The following is a 20,153-nucleotide window of genomic DNA, read 5'->3' on the forward strand; positions in this document are numbered from 1 at the left end:
TCCTTTGGGGAGATGACTTAGTTCACTGTCATGCGGAGTCGAAGATAGACCGCTAAGAAAGTAGTACCTAAGTTTGAGTTTTATAACCTGAGCTTTGCTTGCCTAATTAACTTGAGCTACAGATTTAAAAGGTTCTTGAGAAATCAGTTTCAGCTCACAATATAATTCAATGTTAGTGGAAACTGTGGAGTTTAGTTAATTCACTGTCATGCGGAGTACTTTGGTTATCCATAGTCCGCAAGGAAAGTAGCACCTGAGTTTGAGTTTTCCGATATGCAGAAATTCTTGTTTAACTGAATTGAGATTAACATGTGAAAGAGACGTGATAAATACCGTTTTATACTCCTAGGAATGTGTAAAGTGAGGTGAGGAGTTGGCGTCAGAAAATGTTGTCCCTGTCAACGAAGAAGGGCAAATACTCGGCCGAGTGAGGGCGTTTTGGGCACCCCAAACAAAATAGGTCCGCCGGAGCGCACAAAAAGTTTCCAACATGGCCGAATTTTCCCGTTTTTCTCTCGAAATTCAAATAAATAGACTAGTTTTGCAGATTTAGCTCACATTCAACCATATCATTGAGCTTTTTTTGACAAACAGCTTTCAAGCAGGTCAATTTTTGGATGAAAAGCCTCCACAGGTAAATAAGCTTTAATCCAGCAAAAAAACTAAGAGTGTGACATTCTTTCTAGAAGAGATTTAACTACGAAATAATCGGGCAACCTCCCCAAATTAATCGGGACCAAAAACAGCAAAGCCTTGCATGCCTAAAACTCTTTTATTCTGGTGTACTTGTGTAAGGTCAATGACCCTGAGTGAAACCATGGTAATTCAAAGTGCAGAAAATTGTTTATTTTGTTGCTTTGTTTTTGTGCCCTGTTTGAACTTTTTCAAATATATCGGTAGATCCTTTGTTCATTCACCGTCATGCGGAGTCGAAGATAGTCCGTAAAGAAAGTAGTACCTTAGTTTGAGTTTTGTGACCTGAGCTATTCTTGCCTAAGTTGAGCTTCAGATTTGTAAGGTTCGTGAGAAATCAGTTTTAGCTCCCAATATGTTATTCAATGTCAGTGGAAAGTTTGTGGAGATTAGTTAATCAACTGTCTAAGAGTTGTTTTTTTTTCCTGTTCACCATGAGAATTTTTCGGGGATTTGGTTTTGCAATTAATTAAAATCAAGAGTGGTCGCCGCATATTTTCCTCTTTGCTTCAGAAAGGCGTAGTGTAAATTTCTCGGAGAAAATATATGAAACTTATAAACTTTCAGGCGTGTCTCATCATGATATTGATTCACCATTAAAGGCGTATATATGTAGATCATTGTCAAAATAATCAATAAATGACACAAAGGCAGAATTTCTTTTCTTTGAATTTTATTTCGAAAACTATACCATAAGTGCAAGTTTATCCAATCAAGGACGCGTGTAGCCGTTGTCATCTGACGATTCAACCGTTTTTTATAGCTAGGCAATGTCAAAAGGCGACAGCAAAATTGATGACGTTTTACACAAATTGCTGCTTGGTCTTCACCAGTGAATATCAGTCTTCCTCTCTACTAAGCTTATGTATACGATCAGTCCAGCCAATCGTGCACGGCTACACGGGTCTCGATAGGCCCTCGCTTGCCTATAATCATCAAGGTACCATGCGATGTAAATACATGTACATGTTACACACACAATTGACGTCACAAGGGGGAGCGCAATTCCCGCCAAAATTACTGCTTTCTTTAATAATAACGTCGGCTCCATCGAAGAGACAATTAAAATGGATTAAAATGGTTCAAGATTTTCATGGATGAATTGAAGGGGACAAAGCTGCCATCTTTTCTGTCCCTCCCCCCCGGCCTGAGTACTTTTTTCCCCTACTATTGAGTCATGTGAATGAAATTCGTTCACTCAACAGCCGTCTGGAACTTTGCCCTAACCCGGACTGCAGATGAAAATCGTTTAGTCATTGGTTGCCACTGCCCTGCTCTCACCTTCTTAAAGATATAGATTTCATGTTGACTCAGAAATCCCAATCCAAGACTACATTTCGCCTGATGCCGATGCGAAAGCCGAAGGTCAACTAGGGACCATTCACCAAATTACATTATTTTCTTAGTAAAACGAAATAACATAAAATAACATTAAAAAAGATGGCAACTCTGTCGATGAAAAATATCAAATATAATATACAAAAAAGAGACAATCTCAGATTTCATAATTTTAGAAAGCAATATCATATACGAATATGTTCGACTGCGTTGATGCGAAAACTATAAATGCGCTAACCGCTGCTAAAATAGCATTAAGTGTCTTTTTGAATTGACTATAAGCTTTCTTTTGACAATGCTTTCTGGCATACCGTAAAACCGGTATTAATGTACACTATATATACCTGGAATTGGTTGGAACTGCGCATCTCTGCGCTTGTGTAAGGTAACTTTTTGGAACTTTGAGTGAAGACGATATCATTAGGTTTCTGTGACTTCTCAGAACCGAGCTCTGTATCTAACCCTTTATCTCTTAACCCTTCAAAACTTGGATTTCATGTGCTTCCTCCTAGGTAATTCCCCCTTTTAAACAAATTTCAGAAACGGGGGCCTTAAGGAAATGTAGCAATGTTTCAGTTTACTGTAGAGAAGGTTTATAAACCAGAGTATCTCAGTGACCCATGCATAACTTAAAATAACCACGGGCTGATGCAAGAACGAAAAACGGTAGGTATACATAGCCGCTTTGAACACAAAGACCCAAGTAAAACTCTTCAAGATCAGCTGTACACGTAACATTTGTCCCGTTGTAACCACACTTCTCCTCAAAAATACTATATTGTTGGTTTTCATAAAATAAACGAGTACGGTACCCACTATTCGCTGAAGCAGAAACGATCAACATTTTCTTCTCACGGTGTTATAATTTTCTCTCTTTTATACATGTGTCTAGGTAAACTACATAGATTGAAATATTCTGTACATGCATGTTTTAAAATTGAACATACTCCAGCGAACAGGGTTCAGATATATTTATCACATTTTTTAAAGAGAACGACCTTCATAAAAAGACTGACAGTTCCACACTCAAGATGGCGACATTGCGAACGGAAATTACAACCGTAACACTGGCACTAGTTTAATCCGTTTTTCGACTGGTTTAGTTTTTGTTAGTTTTTTGTCATTTTTCTCGACCTATTTATTTGTGCGTTCTACATTACTCAACTACGTTCGTCCCTGTGAGAATTGCTGCCAACACTGAATTCGAAAAAAATCACTGCCTCGTTCGGCAATCACAAATTCACATATCAAAGCATTTTTCTTCGAATCTTATAAATGAGTTTGGAGTGATAAAGATGCATCAAGCTTTTCGATTACCCATGTCTATCTAAAAGTCGTCATCTTTACATTTTAAATTGACGAAAATTCCAAAAATAGAAGCAACTTTAGGTGAAACACTACTTTTATGTTAAAGTCTACGCACAGAAAGAGAAAATTACTAAAGGCAATGTCTGTGGGAAAACTTCTGACACTGCTACAAAAATACTAATACTTCAATGCTGAAACAATTGACAGATATTGAATACATAAAGTGATTACCATATCACGTGTCCATCCATTACTCCACTTACTATAGTTGACCTGGAACGCATTGAGAGAACTTACTCAATACAATGGCGACGTCTCAGTGACGTTTTCAACAAAATCCCCTTCTTTGGAATTTTTGGCGATTCCAACTTTGATAAACATTTCCGGGTGTCGTCGGTAGTCTTTACTCGATACCGCCTGCGCCTCCTACGATTCAAAGTTCGCTCTCTACGGAGCTCTATTCCACGAGGTACACATAGAAGGAAGTGTTTAATCATTGCAAAGCAAGTGCGTGATCACGCACGTTGCTGTTCTCAGCGATGATAAAGCTGCGTGAGTGGCCGATTACAGAAGTAAATTCATGATGACACAAGAACGAAAATAACAACCCATACGGCCCCGCCTGAATTCCCGTGTACTGCCATACGGCAGTTCAGGCGGTGTGGGTCATGACATACGCCCTCGCGCGATCGCTAAAATGACCAATCAGAGCGCAGTAAAATCCACCATGGCGGAATACATGGACTCGGAAATTCATCGTTTTGATAGTTTATGAAATTCAGTACTTAGCAGAGTAAACTGTTCACAGAAAGTCAACTGATCCGTGAAGGCAAACCACTTGACGCTGGTCTGCGACATTCAATAAAGTCGGAAGTATACCTGTTGGAAGTCATTTGCATGATTCCCCATCGCCATTTTGATTTAATTTTACCTTCTGTTTAATATTCAGGATAGTACCATGAAGACCTGTTGAGAAATTTGCTGATGCAAATACTGGTAAGTTCCCATTTATACGCTTTTGTAGAGCAATTAGTCTTTTTTTTTAACTTTTTAATGCTATTCTATGAACTACACTTAGTCTACAAGTACAAAATCATAGCCTTTACAAACAGAGGCATAAACTTAAGGACTAATAAATCATGGAGTGGCTATATTTGCTTTTACTCAAGCATTCGGACACAAAACATTGGTTGTAAAACACTAATATGTCCTATACATATTTATCCGATTGCCACTGTCAAATTCAAATTATGACAATTTACAGCACTAGGAACTACGTCATCATCGTCCACTGAACGCACTTTGCCATTTTCGACCAAAACATTGAAGCCTCGTGTCCCTGCAAACAGATTTTAAACCATCTAGGTACGTGTTACGGGTATCATGACGCGTTGTTTACGGAGCTCACGTTTAATACAGACGTTTTGTAATTAATGTTTCAAAGTCGGCTTATTGCGGAAAAAGCGTATAGTCGTTGTCCCAGACGGTTTCCATGGATTAGTGTCAGTGATCTTCGTCTTCCTGATGAAATCCTTCTCCCGTCTTAGCGATGTAGGCGAGGAATCCTATAACGAGGAAAATCTGCATTAATGTGTACAGGACAAAATACGACCTGTCGATTATTCGCGCCACTTCGCGCCACTCTCTCAGGCGACGCTGTTGAATTTCGGGATCGGTGTCCGGGTCTCGCACCAGCAGGGCGCCGTCTTCCTGTTCGCTTCCCGCGCGATTTTTGTCTAGGTCGTTGCTTCTAATCTGATTTTCGCAATTCACTCCCCTGTGGTTGGTTTTGTTCTGACTGTTGTACAGGGTCATAGGTATGTCATCGCAAGCCAAAACTCTCTCGCTTCTGAGAATTTTATATTTTTTCACACGGACCCGCGTACAGGCAAACCGCGCCAAAACTTCAAAGCACAAACACTTGATCCATTGCGGTACTTCGTGGCATATGGCGCCCTGGAAGTGCATGTTTAATGTCCAAGCGGTCACAAATGCAGAAACAACGGCTAATCCTATTGTCGTGAAGAAATATCTCTCTGAAATGAAAACAAAATGTCAACGCAGTAAGATTCTGAGCCGCTCGTCACCACCTTACATACTACACAAACATCGACAATCACAATACCGAGAGGAACACCATGAAATTCAGTTCTTGTAGGGAAGAGCATATTGATATCGGAGAACAGGCTGCAAAATATTGTGATATGCAACAAAGGTGGCATCATAGAGCTTGGAAAAGTACAATAGTCAAATAGATATTGTTTTTGTGGACTTTCATGGTTACTTGCACGTCGTGAAAAGGTGAAGCAATAAGATACGAGTGTACTTTAGCGACATACTTAAAGTATGATCAAGTGCGCCATTAGAAATCCGTTAAACATAGGAGCCTCAGTTGTTTGCTTATTGAGTTTTTTGTTTTCTCTCCCTCAACGGCGACTCTTACAATGTCTAGCCTGACTGGTCTTATATAGTGAAAATTATCCTTGCACAAAACGCTGAAGAATAATGAACTTTTGAAACTTTTAAATGTTAAAGTTTCATTTCAAACAGAATTGGTCCAATAGCGTGATCTTGCTTATTTGATTGGAGGAACTTATTAAAAAGTGAAAAAAAAATCCTTCTTACGCAAATAAGGAACGAATTCCGCAGTCGGTGGCATGAAATCCGCAACCACTGTCAGGAAAACAAACTGAGATAGTATGCTGATCACGCATAGGCTCATCCTCTCGCCAGAATCCGACGGCATGTAGAAACCCACGGAGATCAGAATATACGCCAGGAAGGATGGGAACACAATGTTGACAACATAGAAGGTAGAGCGCCGCTTCAGGTGGAGAGTGTAATTTACTCCGGGGAAGGGCTCCTTGCAGCACACGTGCTCCTCCTTTCCGCGGTGGACGGGCATTTCTAAGAGCTCCCACTCGCCGTTGCTGATGAAATGCTCCACGTCGCTTTTCGGGTCGGGAACGAAGTTGACCAAGCCGCCGTGGTAGCTCCAGGAGGCGAATTTGAAATCACAGCGCTGCTCGTCGAACGGGAAGAGTGTGGCGTCGATGGCACAGGTTGCTTTGATGATGTAGAATTGTATGGAGAGAACAGTTCCGTCGTATGTCACTATGGCCTCCGAATTCGTCTGCCGTAATGACTCTTGTCGTACACTGGAAAGAAGCAGACTGAAGCTGGAATGCATGCTGAAATGGACCGACATCAAGTCAAAGAGCGGAAAAATATTCAAACATCTTTTTATGAATCAACCGCTCATTTACTAGTATTTTTGTGCAAAGATTATATAGATCAACTACTTGCAAAATTGCAGAATGTATCCCGTCGGTGACTACGATTTATCGATTTGCCGTGTTGGAAAGCGCGAATGTCGATGAAAATAGAAAAAAGATATTCAAAAGTCGTGTTCTCATAAACCAATTTGCCTTATCGCTTATCATACAGTAAATATCATTCGAACGAGTCAAGCATTAGTAGTGTATAGGATCTATATAGTCCACTTGAATATTAATACACGTCCTGATGAATATTAATGAATATGAATATTAATGGAGAAATGGAAATGAATGAATACATTAGAAAAAATTATATGAATATTAATTTATAATTAAAATGAATAATGAGTGAGTGAATACATTATTATTATGAAGTGATATTAAATTCATAAAGTTGACCCAAATGTGTTGATGAGGTATTTTACATGTGAAAGATATTATGAGATTCAATAGATAGCGGTGGCTACTTGGTGGCCTTGTTATTGAAGCGTATAAACGTGAGCGAGTGTCCATATATATGGCTAATTGGGACCTTGTTTATGATGCGTCTGTCAATGCTAATAAGCTTTACTAAAATAGCGGTGTCCAGTTGGGGTCCTTGTTAATGAAGTTTGTTGTTGTTTTTTGTTGAAGTGAAGATCATTTTGAATGGCGTGGATACCTGGCACCTTGTCTACATGGCGTTGTTATTAGGTCAGTCATGATGAAAAGAGGATTTGCATAAAAAAAGCGATGGCCACTTGACGATAGTCTGAACAATAAGTCGTTGAGGGCGTAGTTCACCCATCATTCATTTTAATCATAAATTCATGTACATCGATATAATATATTAAATTTTTTTTCTTATGATCTTAAATTTAATTTTTTTATTTAATTTCTTTCTGAATCGTTTTTAATTTGAGTGTTACACTTTTATTTTACTATTTTAATTTATATTTTTAATTTTTACTGTACTGTACAGACCGCTGAGACAGTTTTGTGTAGTGGTCTTTAAGCAATAAATTATTATATTATTATTATTATTATATATTAAATCATTACCATATATCACCATTAATATTTATATTCATTGATATTCATCAGGTCGCTCATTAATATTCATGTGGACTATATAGACCCCCATACAAGACTAGCATTATTATTGGTTGGCCGACTAGCATTATTATTGGTTGGCTGTTCTGGTGGCCAATTATGTATGAAATCGCGAAATACATGCAAGAGTAAAATAATTCAATCAAATTCTCAGAAATCACATGATCATTTGACTTTGTAATTTTGAACAAAGTATTAATGTTCAAGAAACTCGTACAACTCTCAAAAACTCGAACAACTTTCAAATTCAATGAATGGTATGGTGAAAAACGTGTGAAATGAGAGAACATTCCTCGCTGTTCTTTTTAATAAACTTATATAAATTTGGTGTTTTGTGCAAATTAAGGACGAAAGTTACTGTTAGAGCTTGCAACGACCTTTCACCGTATCCCCTTTCAACATGAATTTGATCCTCAGATATTTCATTTATTGTACTAAGTATGTTTGTTGGTTATTGGTCTGTAAATGTCCCAATTTGTTCTTAGATTTTCGGTTGACCTTTGACCTTCCCCGGTTCACCTTAGTGACAAGGTGATCGCACCAGTACGATACATCAATTGCATATCGAGGATAGCGTCAAAAAGTCTTTTTCATTTTACGGCTAATGTCCATCATGTACACTTTTCATTGTGCCAAGAACCTGAACCAACAAGGGTTTGTCGGAATTTATTGTTTCCCGAACATATGACAGTGCTCTGGTGCTTTTATTTCTTAGAAAATAACGTAGGAGTATATGCAGTTTCAGAATTAATATTAAAAGTTGGATCTCAATCAATACAACTATTACAGCCAGTGTAATTAGCTATCCAATCATGAAATAGGCTCCTGCTAAAACAAGACAATTTGTGGCTGCCAAAGTATTCATGCGACCATGAGAGAGAGAGAGAGAGAGAGAGAGAGAGAGAGAGAGATAGATTTAAAACTAGTAAGCTTAAACTACAGCTACATGCAGTACTGTTCAATGGTCGTGTCTTGTGTATTGACAATACCAAAATCTATATCAACACTTGGTTAGGATATGACTTCGGGATTGGCCACAGATTCTAAAATTGCTGCCTCACTGGATGACTGTGATATCTCTGGATTTTTTATGCATGCAGTCGATTATTCGTTAAAATTACAGTCTTACGTTGACGTAAACCTCCAGTCTATCCCAGCTACAAAGAAAAGAGATGAACTGGTGTTTTCTGTCCATGAATGGTTATGCAGTAAAGCCATTGGAAGGCCACAGAAGGCAATTGGCAGATATATGAAAATACTTGTCCATATTATTTTAATCACTATGAAAGCAATGCCAACCATGCAGGATATAAGTATCCATTTCGAGTCAGGATATTTGACGACAGCCATGTTTTATTAGCTCTGGGCATTTCCAAATCTTCATTATGTGTTATTGATGAGTTCGACATAATTACCTAAACTGTATGAATAATGTTTATTGATGCAGTCATGAGAACCAAATGCAATGTTTCAAGATTTGTTTAAAGAAACAACTTCGACCATAAAGCTGTACACTATGGTTTAAATCGGCAAGCGATGGTTGCCAAGGGAGACGTGTTAAATATCCACCAAAAAGTGTGGAACATGTTTTCATTCGTAAGCGAATACTCAGTATCGCACCCATTGCAGTATAAACACGCTGTCATTGGCCATAGAATATGCGATATTGTAGAAGTCATATGAGTTTACCAAGTTTTCAATACGACTAGATGGATTTTATTAAAAACGCATATAGCGCAGACATTTGCACCATGACATTGATCATGGATCAATAGACAGCTGTCAAATTAAACACCTGATTTCAAATAATAAATTGTGCTTTGTGTAATTTCATTCCATGTAAACAGATTTCGTGTCAAACAAATGAACTTTGAAGGTACACTGAAGATACATTTTCGGCATGATATGTCGATTATATTATAACTTATTAACATATTGACTTATTATTCAAATTATTGCAATTAGGCTATCTGTCAGAACTTACTGAATTGAATATTGATCAAAATGCAAAAATCCATTAGTAGCCATCAGAAGAAGTTCTAAATTCCGAAGTTCTTGTATAGTCATGAATTGGTGTTGGAAAGTGCTGATATTCAGCTGGCCATTGTTATCTAGTCATATTCAAATTTACTGCACCGAATCTTATCAAATCACTTGCATATTTGACAGACCATTGAATAAGGCCGTATTAACACTTATAGCACACAATTTTATCGCGCGTCCACTACATAATATTGATTCAATTCAACTTTCTAAACTGTAGTACACACATCTATACTCTCACAGTTGCGTTGAACACATATGTAAAACAGGCATCAAAACAGGCTCGTTAATCGGTATCATTGAAGGTAAATAAATAATTTACCTGGTCTAAGGAACTCAATTAATAGAAAATGACAATAACAATTGAATCAGCTGGAACCTCTGCCAAGTGATGGAATGGGTAAACGTACCCTGCTAGCATGCTACACCCGCCAAGATTGACCAAAAGTGACAAATTTAATGTAATCTGGTAAAACCCACCAAATTACTCTTGTGAGTCACAGCCAGACATCCTGTCTCTCATCATTTGAGAAACAGATAATTTTGTTAATATTTCGTTTCATCCTCTGTAAATGAAAACTCAACCATACGTTATAAGTTTCACTGATAAAAGGAATGACTCTGTCAGATACAACTCCGTTGCGATACACACACTTAAAAACCCAGATTCAATCAGACATTAAACGACTCGCAGCAAAGGACTATATCAGGACCATATGAAATTACGAGAGTCGGTAATTTCATAAAAAAATTACATAACAGAATCACCTTGCAGAGAATCAAATATTAAAACACATGGAACAGCCATGATGATTTTTTACAGCAAAGTTATTTCAATCTCTTGGTTCGATAGTTTCAAAAACACCCGTACTCTCGTAACCCACCAACCGCGCCGTTGACAGCGGAACTCGAACAAAAAAAAGACACAACGTTCACACTTTGCGCCCGTGAATAGCATCGTAAATCTGGCTGACGCATAAAACGATTAATTTTGATAATTATGTTCCGAAAAGTTTCCTTTCAGTCAGGGATATTGAACTCCTACTGCATAATAGCAATGACGAAATATTAAACCATCTATTTCACTCATGTAAATTATCTGACACCTTCTGGAACGAGTTTTATAATATCTGCATAAAGTCTGTTATTATTGTTGTGAGGGCTGGCCTTCATGTGCTAATTGGGGTGACAAGTGCTCCAGTTATTTATAATCAGGTCATGCTTAAAGCAAAACGATTTGTTTATGCAATGAAAATGAGTGATAGAAAACTACCATTTGCTCTGCATTTGCTAATAGTTAAGCCCAACTACCACTTAGAGTACGAAATTGCTCCGCGAAAAGACAAATTAGGGAAACATTTTTGTAAATGGATTAAAATACAATAAACGATAAACGATAACTGGGAACTGTACGGTTACACCTTTCTGACAAGCATTGCAAGCATTCTTTACAGTGACCGCAAAAAATCTTCAAATACATGTGTTGACGTGCAAGGTTATGGAAGCAATTAGTTATACGGTCTGTCACGGGCTGTGAGCTAAAAAGCTCAAACATCAAGGTGTTTTTCTGACATCCTGTAACACGTGTATTTCAATGGATTCTTTGTATTTTCCAACTAATCACGCGATCAATGCATTTGTTTGCGACAAAAAGGAAAGTTTGTTGCCGTGGTGACCGATTCCACAAAAGGTGCCCTTGTTAGCTTCGCCACAGAAAGAGGACATTAATAAGCTGCGGCTAAAACCCACCTGCTCGTACGATGTTCATTGTACATGCACACTGCGAGCACTACTATAGTTCTATCAAAGCTAAAACAACATTTCTAGGGAAAAGTGCATTAAAAAGCCCTTTAGGGTGCATGGATATCTGCGGGATAACCGGGAAGCATTGAAACTGATGCGGCGGTTCTGCATGGCTCGCGGAGATACATGCTCATGTTAGGCCGTATCACCTGCTGCTCAGCCGGAACTATAATCCTTCAATGACTGATGAGTTGAGGTAGACCACGTGACACGATGTAAAGGAGTGTAATGAACAAGGGGTGAACTTCGACAGAACAGCGCTTATTTCTCTTGTTTAACACTTGCACGCCTCCTAGACTACAATGACGAAATAGTGGGACAATAAGACCCTGACGTGCCACGATTGACGTCATTTCACAGGTGTTCCATAATCATTAAATCTTCATCCGCTGAGCTTAGGCACTGTACACATGTAGACGGTAGAGATAAAATGAAGCCTTTGACGTCACTGGCGCCACAGATCCGTTCAAAGGAACGGTCACAACACAACCAAGCTTGACTTTCGCACAAAAAGTTTTTACAAAGGAAGAACAATCAGCCTTGTTGTAACACTTTGTTTCATCAAGCAGCATAAAAAAATATTTCACCCGCGGAAGTTGCGTAAAATCTGTCCGGTATATGCGAGAATGTGGCGTAAAACAAGTCGAAGGTTACGTGACGGGAAACGTTGAACGCAACCGCCTGTGCTGAGTGTATTGGAAAATATGGTCCGCCTTCATAACTGTAAAGTAGTTATTTATTCACGATGTGTTTTTTTTGTCTTGGTTTCTTTTTTTTTGGCATTTTTTGTGGATTATGAATTCTGAGGAAATTCAAGTCCGATGCCGATCAAATAAGGTCCCGCCAGTGCAAAAATTGCATGTGCAGAAAGTCTATTTTTCAAAGTCCTGGGAATCCTTGGAACTTGCGGTATTCCTGGAACGAAAACCCACTGAGTGCTCTCACTGGCTGACGATTTACATGTTTCAGTACAAAGCTGTCCCACATTAGTATTTTAACAAAAAATTGCTTCCTGTCTTAAAATTGATTAAACCTCACTTCTTCTCTCATATCAAGTGCTTCATAAAAATAAATCATATCACTGACAATATTAGGTGTAATAATATTTCCGACAACTATGATAGCTCTATTAAAATACCTTGCCAGTTTCTACAAATTATTAATTCAAAGAACCCTGAAAACAAACCAATGTAAAAATTGACACTGGACTTGTTGACAGATATTCATTGCTTCCAAAACGACAAGAAGATGAAGACCTGGCTAAACAAGGGGAGACGTCTTGAAAATTAAAATTTAATAATAAATGACTTTTGCAGACAAGAAATTTTATGTTGCGCACACATGTAGACTACAAATCGCGAGGACATCAGGTTATCCCTTACATGAACTTTGATTTTGTACGACTCATCGTCAGCGACTTTACCTTTTGGCCTCTCATCAAAAGTATCCATGACAATCTCTGAAAACAGATAAAAGGCAGAGAGCGAGAAAAAAGAAACCCTTCCCTCTTTTTTTTAAATGCTGAGGTCACATTAAAGGGGACGCTCAATTTTAAACGCAGCGAGTCGTTATCTCTCTTCACAGATATGATATTTTTATCGCTTAATACTGCTAGATCACACCAACCCCAACATTTATTTATTTATTTATTTATTTATTTATTTATTTATTTATTTATTTATTTATTTATTTACGATATCAAAATGATACAGAATTATTCATAAGATTATTTATGGACAGACTGCGATCGTGAACTTAAAAAAACTTCTGCTCAAAATTATGACCCGTGAAGCTTTAAATGTGTTCATTATTTCCTAGGAATGCTTGTTGTGAAGTAAAGTACTAGAAGCGGACAAGAAGACAGCTGGAAGGGTGCAATATTGGTTGTTAAATTGGTACAGGTAGAAGTGTGGATGGACAGACAAACAGACGATAGATAGATCAATTATATAGCTGAATAAATAGATTGATGGATAGGTAGGTAGATAGATAGACAGATACATGTTGTATGGAGAGAGACAGACAGATAGACACAGAGACAGAGACAGGCGGACAGACAGAAAGACAAAGGGACAGAGAGACACAAACAGAGACAGAGAAATAGCTATACGGCCAAATAGATTAGTGGGTAGATCGATGAGTGTTAGTAAAAGCAAATAGCAACATGGTCCAAGATCGGACCCAGTGTTCAGCAATATGTTTGTTCAACGCCGCCTTTTATCTTTCTGTCCGCTCTATCAGGCCGTGTTGCCGAATGACTGAATTAATTTCAAAAATACTAATTCAGAAACGAGAGAGAGAGAGAGAGAGAGAGAGAGAGAGAGAGAGAGAGAGAGAGAGATTTATACCGTTACACCTATGAAAAATCATGACGGCGGCAAAATGTGTTTAATTTATACAGAGAAAAATAATGTGATCTAAAGAAAATGGTTTTCGTATGAAAACGAGTCAAAGTACTCCTCCCTTTTACTTTGATACAGTTATTGCCATTAATTTGCTTTGACGAACCAACAAGACAACATGCACCTATGCGTTTTGTTACAATTGATAGTAATATGTGATGGTAAATCTTAGGTGACCAATAAAATTAACCAGGGTTCTTTCACATCACGTATCCGGAAGACGAGGAGCGAACTTCGCTCAGATGAATAGATAAAATAAAGTAGCAAGTAACAGCTGATGAATTTTTCAAATATTAAAAACGTAAACAGCAGATGATGGCGGCCAAAGCAAACGCCGCCGGGACCGAGCAACACGTGACTGGCAATCCTCCAATGGCATGCCTACTCTCTGTCAAATGTGTATATGACGTTACTGATATGAACGTTGTTTGAAACGGACATCCGCTCTGGCACAAGAAGTATTATTAATATGGAGATTGAATGTTTATATTTATTTTTGGCAATGCTCACAACATTCGTTTCTCAAAATTAATCGACCGTGACTGTGCTTCGTCAGACTGCAATGGTTAATTCTGACGTCCAGCACCGCATAAAATTTCAGAGAACTCCAAACCATCCCTGCATAATTTCAACATCGGAAGATGCCTTTGAAAGACAGAATGTCATATATTTTTCCCGGACGACCCCATTTGTCATACTGCCATTTTATGAATCATTCAGCAGGAAATTAAAATGTCGTAGAAATCCAAAGCCTGGATTTCCTTGTGAGCTAATCAACGTCAACCTCCGTCCCTTTTGTATGTTATCCATGTACATGTTATACATGTACATATATATTACATATAAATATAATATATATATATATATATATATAACCATATATATATATATATATATATATATATATTATATATATATATATATACATACATACATACATACATAATACATACATGCATATATACATATATACAAATATTACCTGTTTATAAAATATTTTATATGTATGTATGTATGTATGTATGTATGTATGTATGTATGTGTGGTCACAAGATCGTATAGAAACACTATCTGCTGATGGAAAAATGCTCGTCAGATTTTATATAATGCTAAAGTATGGTCGACGGATCATGTCTGAAGTTAATGAATTTCTGTCAGTGTTCGTCGGATAATTCCTTTCTGCAAGATCACGGGAATTGTTGTCGATTGAAGGGTATTGGAACGCAGTAAGTACACGATTACGTGATGTTGTTGTCAATGTTATCATCAAAGGGGGATTTGGAAAGAAATTGAATTGGATGTTTTTGTGTACACGTCTAAGGGAGATATAAAAACGTACAATGGTTTCTTTGAAGGTTACGACGACTGGCTTTCCTTCCATCGTGTCTCTTTTGATCAGAACGAAATATTGCCGCTGTCTATATCGATGTCTATTACAAAGCTGAAATGTTAGAGTTTGGCTTCCTTCGTCAATTTAATCGTTTAATCGCCAACATGTCCATCAAACACGATATGCTTAATCAAGCTCGGCTGATGGGAGATTTTTGACAGAGCAGCTTCTCTGCGCTGGGTTCCGTCTTTATTGCGACCAAACACCGTACAAAACTAAAATGAAAGTCAAATAACCGTAAGAGCAAGTAAGTTCCTCCCTGAAATCTGAAAATTCGTTTCATGAAGTCAACATAATTAGACATGCTTACAGGCGATGTAAACAAAAACATGGCTGTTAAGTAGGAGATAGTAGTTGTAATTGGCTGTACTGTCACCTACGTGTTACATGTCGTGCATTCTGTTTCACGAAACCTTGAACTGGACTCCTAGACAGATTTTACGCGACCCGAGGGATGGTTTTGTCTATTACATCTGGTTTTTTTTGTTGTTGATGTAGCTGGGATGGCATTAGGGATAAGCCAAATCATCCATCTATTGCCAAAGGTTCAAAACCATGTTTCATTTATTTACATGCACTGATCTTCAAGATAGTGATGAGAGACTTCAAACGACCCTAAGGAGAAAACTTCATCGTGAAAGGATATTGAAATGGTTAATGATGCATGTAAAAAGACATAAAGTGTATTGTCAGTGCGTTTATCTGTCATTTGGTCATCACTTTCAGCTGATAGAGGATTAAAAATTGACAACAATTTGGATTATTTGTAGCATCACATGGAAACGTACACGTGTTAATGGCTGTGCCTGGCCGAGCATAGGTCCTCGATAGGTAGCATTTGAGTTTTACTCGGACGTGAAGTCGAAGAAAAATATTCATTATAGGTAGATCTAGAGTTTTGGCAAATCTTCGAGGTGATTCTGAATAGCTGACATTCGCTTAACTTTTAGGAAGCTGTATGTGCAAAGAAATAATAATGTATTATCATAATATACTGTTACATATTTTTCGCATTTTTTTTAGATTTTTCTTTTGCTGAGAACGATGTTTTATACTTACTGGCCGTTTTAACTCGCACTGCTCAACTTTGCGTCGCAAGTGCTGCGAGGCACTGTTTGTCCACGTGTAAATAGATAGATTAATATATTAATTTGTCCACATGTAAATAGATAAACTAATATATTAATATATTAATTAACGGATTAATATTCGATATTACCACGTGACGTCAGGCAACTGCAACCATTGTCATTTGTCTGAGATGTGATAAACGTACAAACAGAATGCAAGTAATACTCTTCATAAGTCCATGGTCTGTAGGCCTACATGCATTGGAATATCCATTAAATACTTGAAATATACATTAAATACTTGAAACAGACATTATATACTTGAAATATACATCATACATGAAAATTTTATTTAAGTTGTGCTTTCTGCTTCTTGAGTTTTTTTTCATGCCCTGTCTCTCGTGCATCGTAGCGTACAGACCTCAAGTGTGCGAAAGTGGCCGCAGGGCGTTCTGGAAGTGATGCTCGTCGATGTAGTTTTGCCAATATGGACTCATCCATCCGGAAGAGAGAAACTCACTTCTCCTCATGCTTGCCTTTCTTTTCTCAACCCTTTGAACAACGCTGGAGTGCAAAACGCCTCTAACCTAACATCCGACTAGTCCTGTCAAACTTTGGCGTTCCCTTTTCGAGCAAATATCACGATTTTTACTTCTTGAGTGAACAAAAAGTGTATGCTTGATCACGCGAAAAGATGTTTCCAGGACCGGGGAAGGTTTCATTGTTGTTTAGAGATAACCTGGTGAAACGAGCTATCGTATAATAATTCACAGAATAACCTGAATGTCAGACTCAGTCTGACGAAATAGAGATCACAGACAATTACTCGTCTTTTGATAAAATCATTAAAATTTCAGACAGCAGAAAACTGAACCCCATGGTAATCGCACTGGCTTCATGTAATTGCTTAATATTATTTTGTTCAATCGAAGGCTATTATAAGGATGAACATTAAAATCTTTCGAACATCAGCAATGATTCTGCCCTTATAGCACGCACATTTATGTGATTGGTTGGCTGGGAAATAGCTCCCTGGGACATCTTAACCTATAATGAAATTACTGCTGATGATAGTGATGGGTCGACGAAGGGCTTGTACGGTCATAACCTCAGCATGGAGATTAAGTCGTTAATCGCAGGCGAGCATTTAAAGCTGCATGCAGTCGTTGCGAGGAACTGAACAAAGTGGGCTATCGTTGGGTTTTGGGAAGAGGAACAGTTCTTTTATTTTAATTGAAGAAGCCCCTGCAAGAATTTTGCAATTAACCCTGTACTTTCAAGTTTTCGAGGGACTTGCTTATACCGTGATGTCCCGGCTAAAAGCAGGATTGGGTGACAGGCATGTTACTTTTTGCTGTAGTCAGTCTTTGCAAATTATACTTTTTTACACTCCTAAGTTTGTGCTGGAAGAAAGACTCTCGTTTAATTTCGTTTCCAGGAATGTCTGTGTTATGATATTTAGGCGCGTTTACATTAACATACGGAACATTTTATATCAAAGCAACTTATTACTATTTACAATATGTGCGTGAGGGGCGGGAGAGAGAGAGAGAGAGAGAGAGAGAGAGAGAGAGAGAGAGAGAGAGAGAGAGAGAGAGAGAGAGAGAGAGAGAGAGAGAGAGAGAGAGAGAGAGAGAGATTTGAACGATGCATGTTTCATGAATGTTTGTTGTAAATCTATCGTGTTTAATACACCTCGAACAACATTTCATTCAAGTCTCGTCTATTTCTTGTCTCTTCATCACCTTTAGGTACCCTTTCTACGCTACGTTAGCTAATCGACAGAGATTGGCATGATATGTTGTTGCCTTTTGGTCATAAACTCCTCCAGACATGCACCTGTCGATTCCCGGATGCAACTTTGCATTCTCACGAATAAGATGTCCGCTTAAAGAAGCTGATCCAAAGACCGGTACATTTAACCTAAAGACATTCTAAATACTTGAAGCAAAACATTATGCTATTCATCCGTGCAAAAATATGTTAATGAAGTTTGTTTACGCAATGATCATTATCAATGGAAAATGTCCATGTACTTCAGATCGTACAATATGTGGATTTTTATGTATTTTCGATCATAAAGGTATTTTAATTTGCATATGCATAATATGCCTTTTCGTTAATGGCGAAAGATATAAAATATCTGCATAAAAATTTTCAATACCAAGAACAATTTTGTAACTGTACGATATACAGCACATTGGCCATTAGAACCAACGCAGTAAACAAACATATTTATCTTTTTATTTATACTGATCAGCTCCCTCAGTCAAAAGGTTGATTTCTAGGAGACACAGGGCGATATTACCAAACATTATATAAGCAACAACAGGTACACTGGGTGGTTCGCTCAGATCTCAATGGCTGTAAGTCATCACAACAAATATGATTCATCGTGCACTGATATGTTTTCCATAAGTTACTCATTGATAATTTTATTAACTTGGATTTGGATTATTCCAATTCCAATGGAACATGTTTTGTTATTACATTGGGTTGATATTACATATTTGACCCATTATTACATGTTGAGGTAACATACGTAACTTCCTTTTGTGGAAAGCATGAAACCTGACGTGAAAGACTGTTTAGCGAACAACTTGAAGCTAATGCTGTGAGAAAACACTCAATCTCGTAAGAGGTTTATCTCAAAGAATTTTTGTTGTAAAGGAAAGACAATCAGCTACATGAATGTTGACGTGGAATTTCTCAGAACTTTCTTTCAACACGACAAAGTTAGGCCTACCCACATGCAACACCATAAACCCGACAGATTACGGTAACCTATGGATGCGCGCAAAATGTAATCTGATTATCGCTATTTTGATATTTTTCAGCAGTTGGACGGCTGTAAAGCATTGAGAATTAACTTTCCGTGCCCGTGACGACGACTCAAACACCGATTTGTCAGTCCACTATACAGATCCGTAAAAAGCGGCTTATAGCCGTCGACGCACCTCGTTTATTATTGATGGTGAGATGGTTTTAAAAATTCATCGCGGGTTTTATTGAGGCATACTTGCAAAAAGGGGCGATTGAGGAGAGGCAATTAAAAATTCATGAGCTTATTAAGTCCCCCTTATTTTCGATACACTGATTCAGTTTCGATCTTTTCTCGTGTTTATCTCAGTCTGGTGGGAAAACAACTATTGTCTACTTGGAGCGCAATCCTGAAACATTTATGGAGAGCAAGACCTTACATTATTTTTCCGTTAGATCAATCAAATGTTTTGATTTTTTTGAGGTAATGTAACATTTCTTCGAAAACCCACATGTCAAAATATCAAACAGTCAAAACGTTTAGAATTAGGCGAGGAAGAATGCATAAGTTGTTCCTCGAAATCGCCTCTTCTACTTCAGCCAATTCGGATATTTTTTAAACTGCGGCAAATGTACTTCCTTGCTAAAACATGATGTCAAAGTAAAATAAAAAGCGCAAATGTTAGACCCGATCTTGAGGATGTTGACAAGAATAATAAATGTAATTGTTTTACTTGAAGGGCATTTTTGTTGTGCATAACGGGTTTTTTGTGTGTTTCAGGAGCATGTGGAAATACCATTTACCCTCGAGACGCTATGGAAATACTCAGAATTTTTTTCTATCAACACTGTGTGTGTATGCAATGCTTCTATAATTGTGGACAACGTAAAATCTACACCCTGATGCATCAGTATAATATAACCATTGGGAGACTTTGCTGATTCGTCCAAAAAAAATCGCTCGCTGCCTCAGTAG

General features: G+C 37.9%; 1 protein-coding gene across 2 annotated transcripts in view; it reads right to left on the reverse strand.

The window, feature by feature from the left end:
- Positions 1 to 1,361: 1,361 nt before the first annotated feature.
- Positions 1,362 to 20,153, reverse strand: part of LOC139138524 (neuronal acetylcholine receptor subunit alpha-9-like) — an 87,470-nt gene continuing 68,678 nt past the window's right edge. Inside the window, exons 6-7 of one of the 2 annotated variants that reach the window (XM_070706933.1) lie at positions 5,965 to 6,497; positions 1,362 to 5,375 (exon numbers count right to left, since the gene is read on the reverse strand). In XM_070706933.1, coding sequence (XP_070563034.1) covers positions 4,843 to 5,375; positions 5,965 to 6,497 — 1,066 coding nt within the window. In that variant the 3' untranslated portion in view covers positions 1,362 to 4,842. Of the gene's footprint in view, positions 5,376 to 5,964; positions 6,513 to 20,153 lie in introns of both variants that reach the window. The other variant, XM_070706932.1, reaches the window with a different exon arrangement.

Source organism: Ptychodera flava, chromosome 8 (assembly GCF_041260155.1).
Source record: "Ptychodera flava strain L36383 chromosome 8, AS_Pfla_20210202, whole genome shotgun sequence".
NCBI classification, from domain to species: domain Eukaryota; kingdom Metazoa; phylum Hemichordata; class Enteropneusta; family Ptychoderidae; genus Ptychodera; species Ptychodera flava.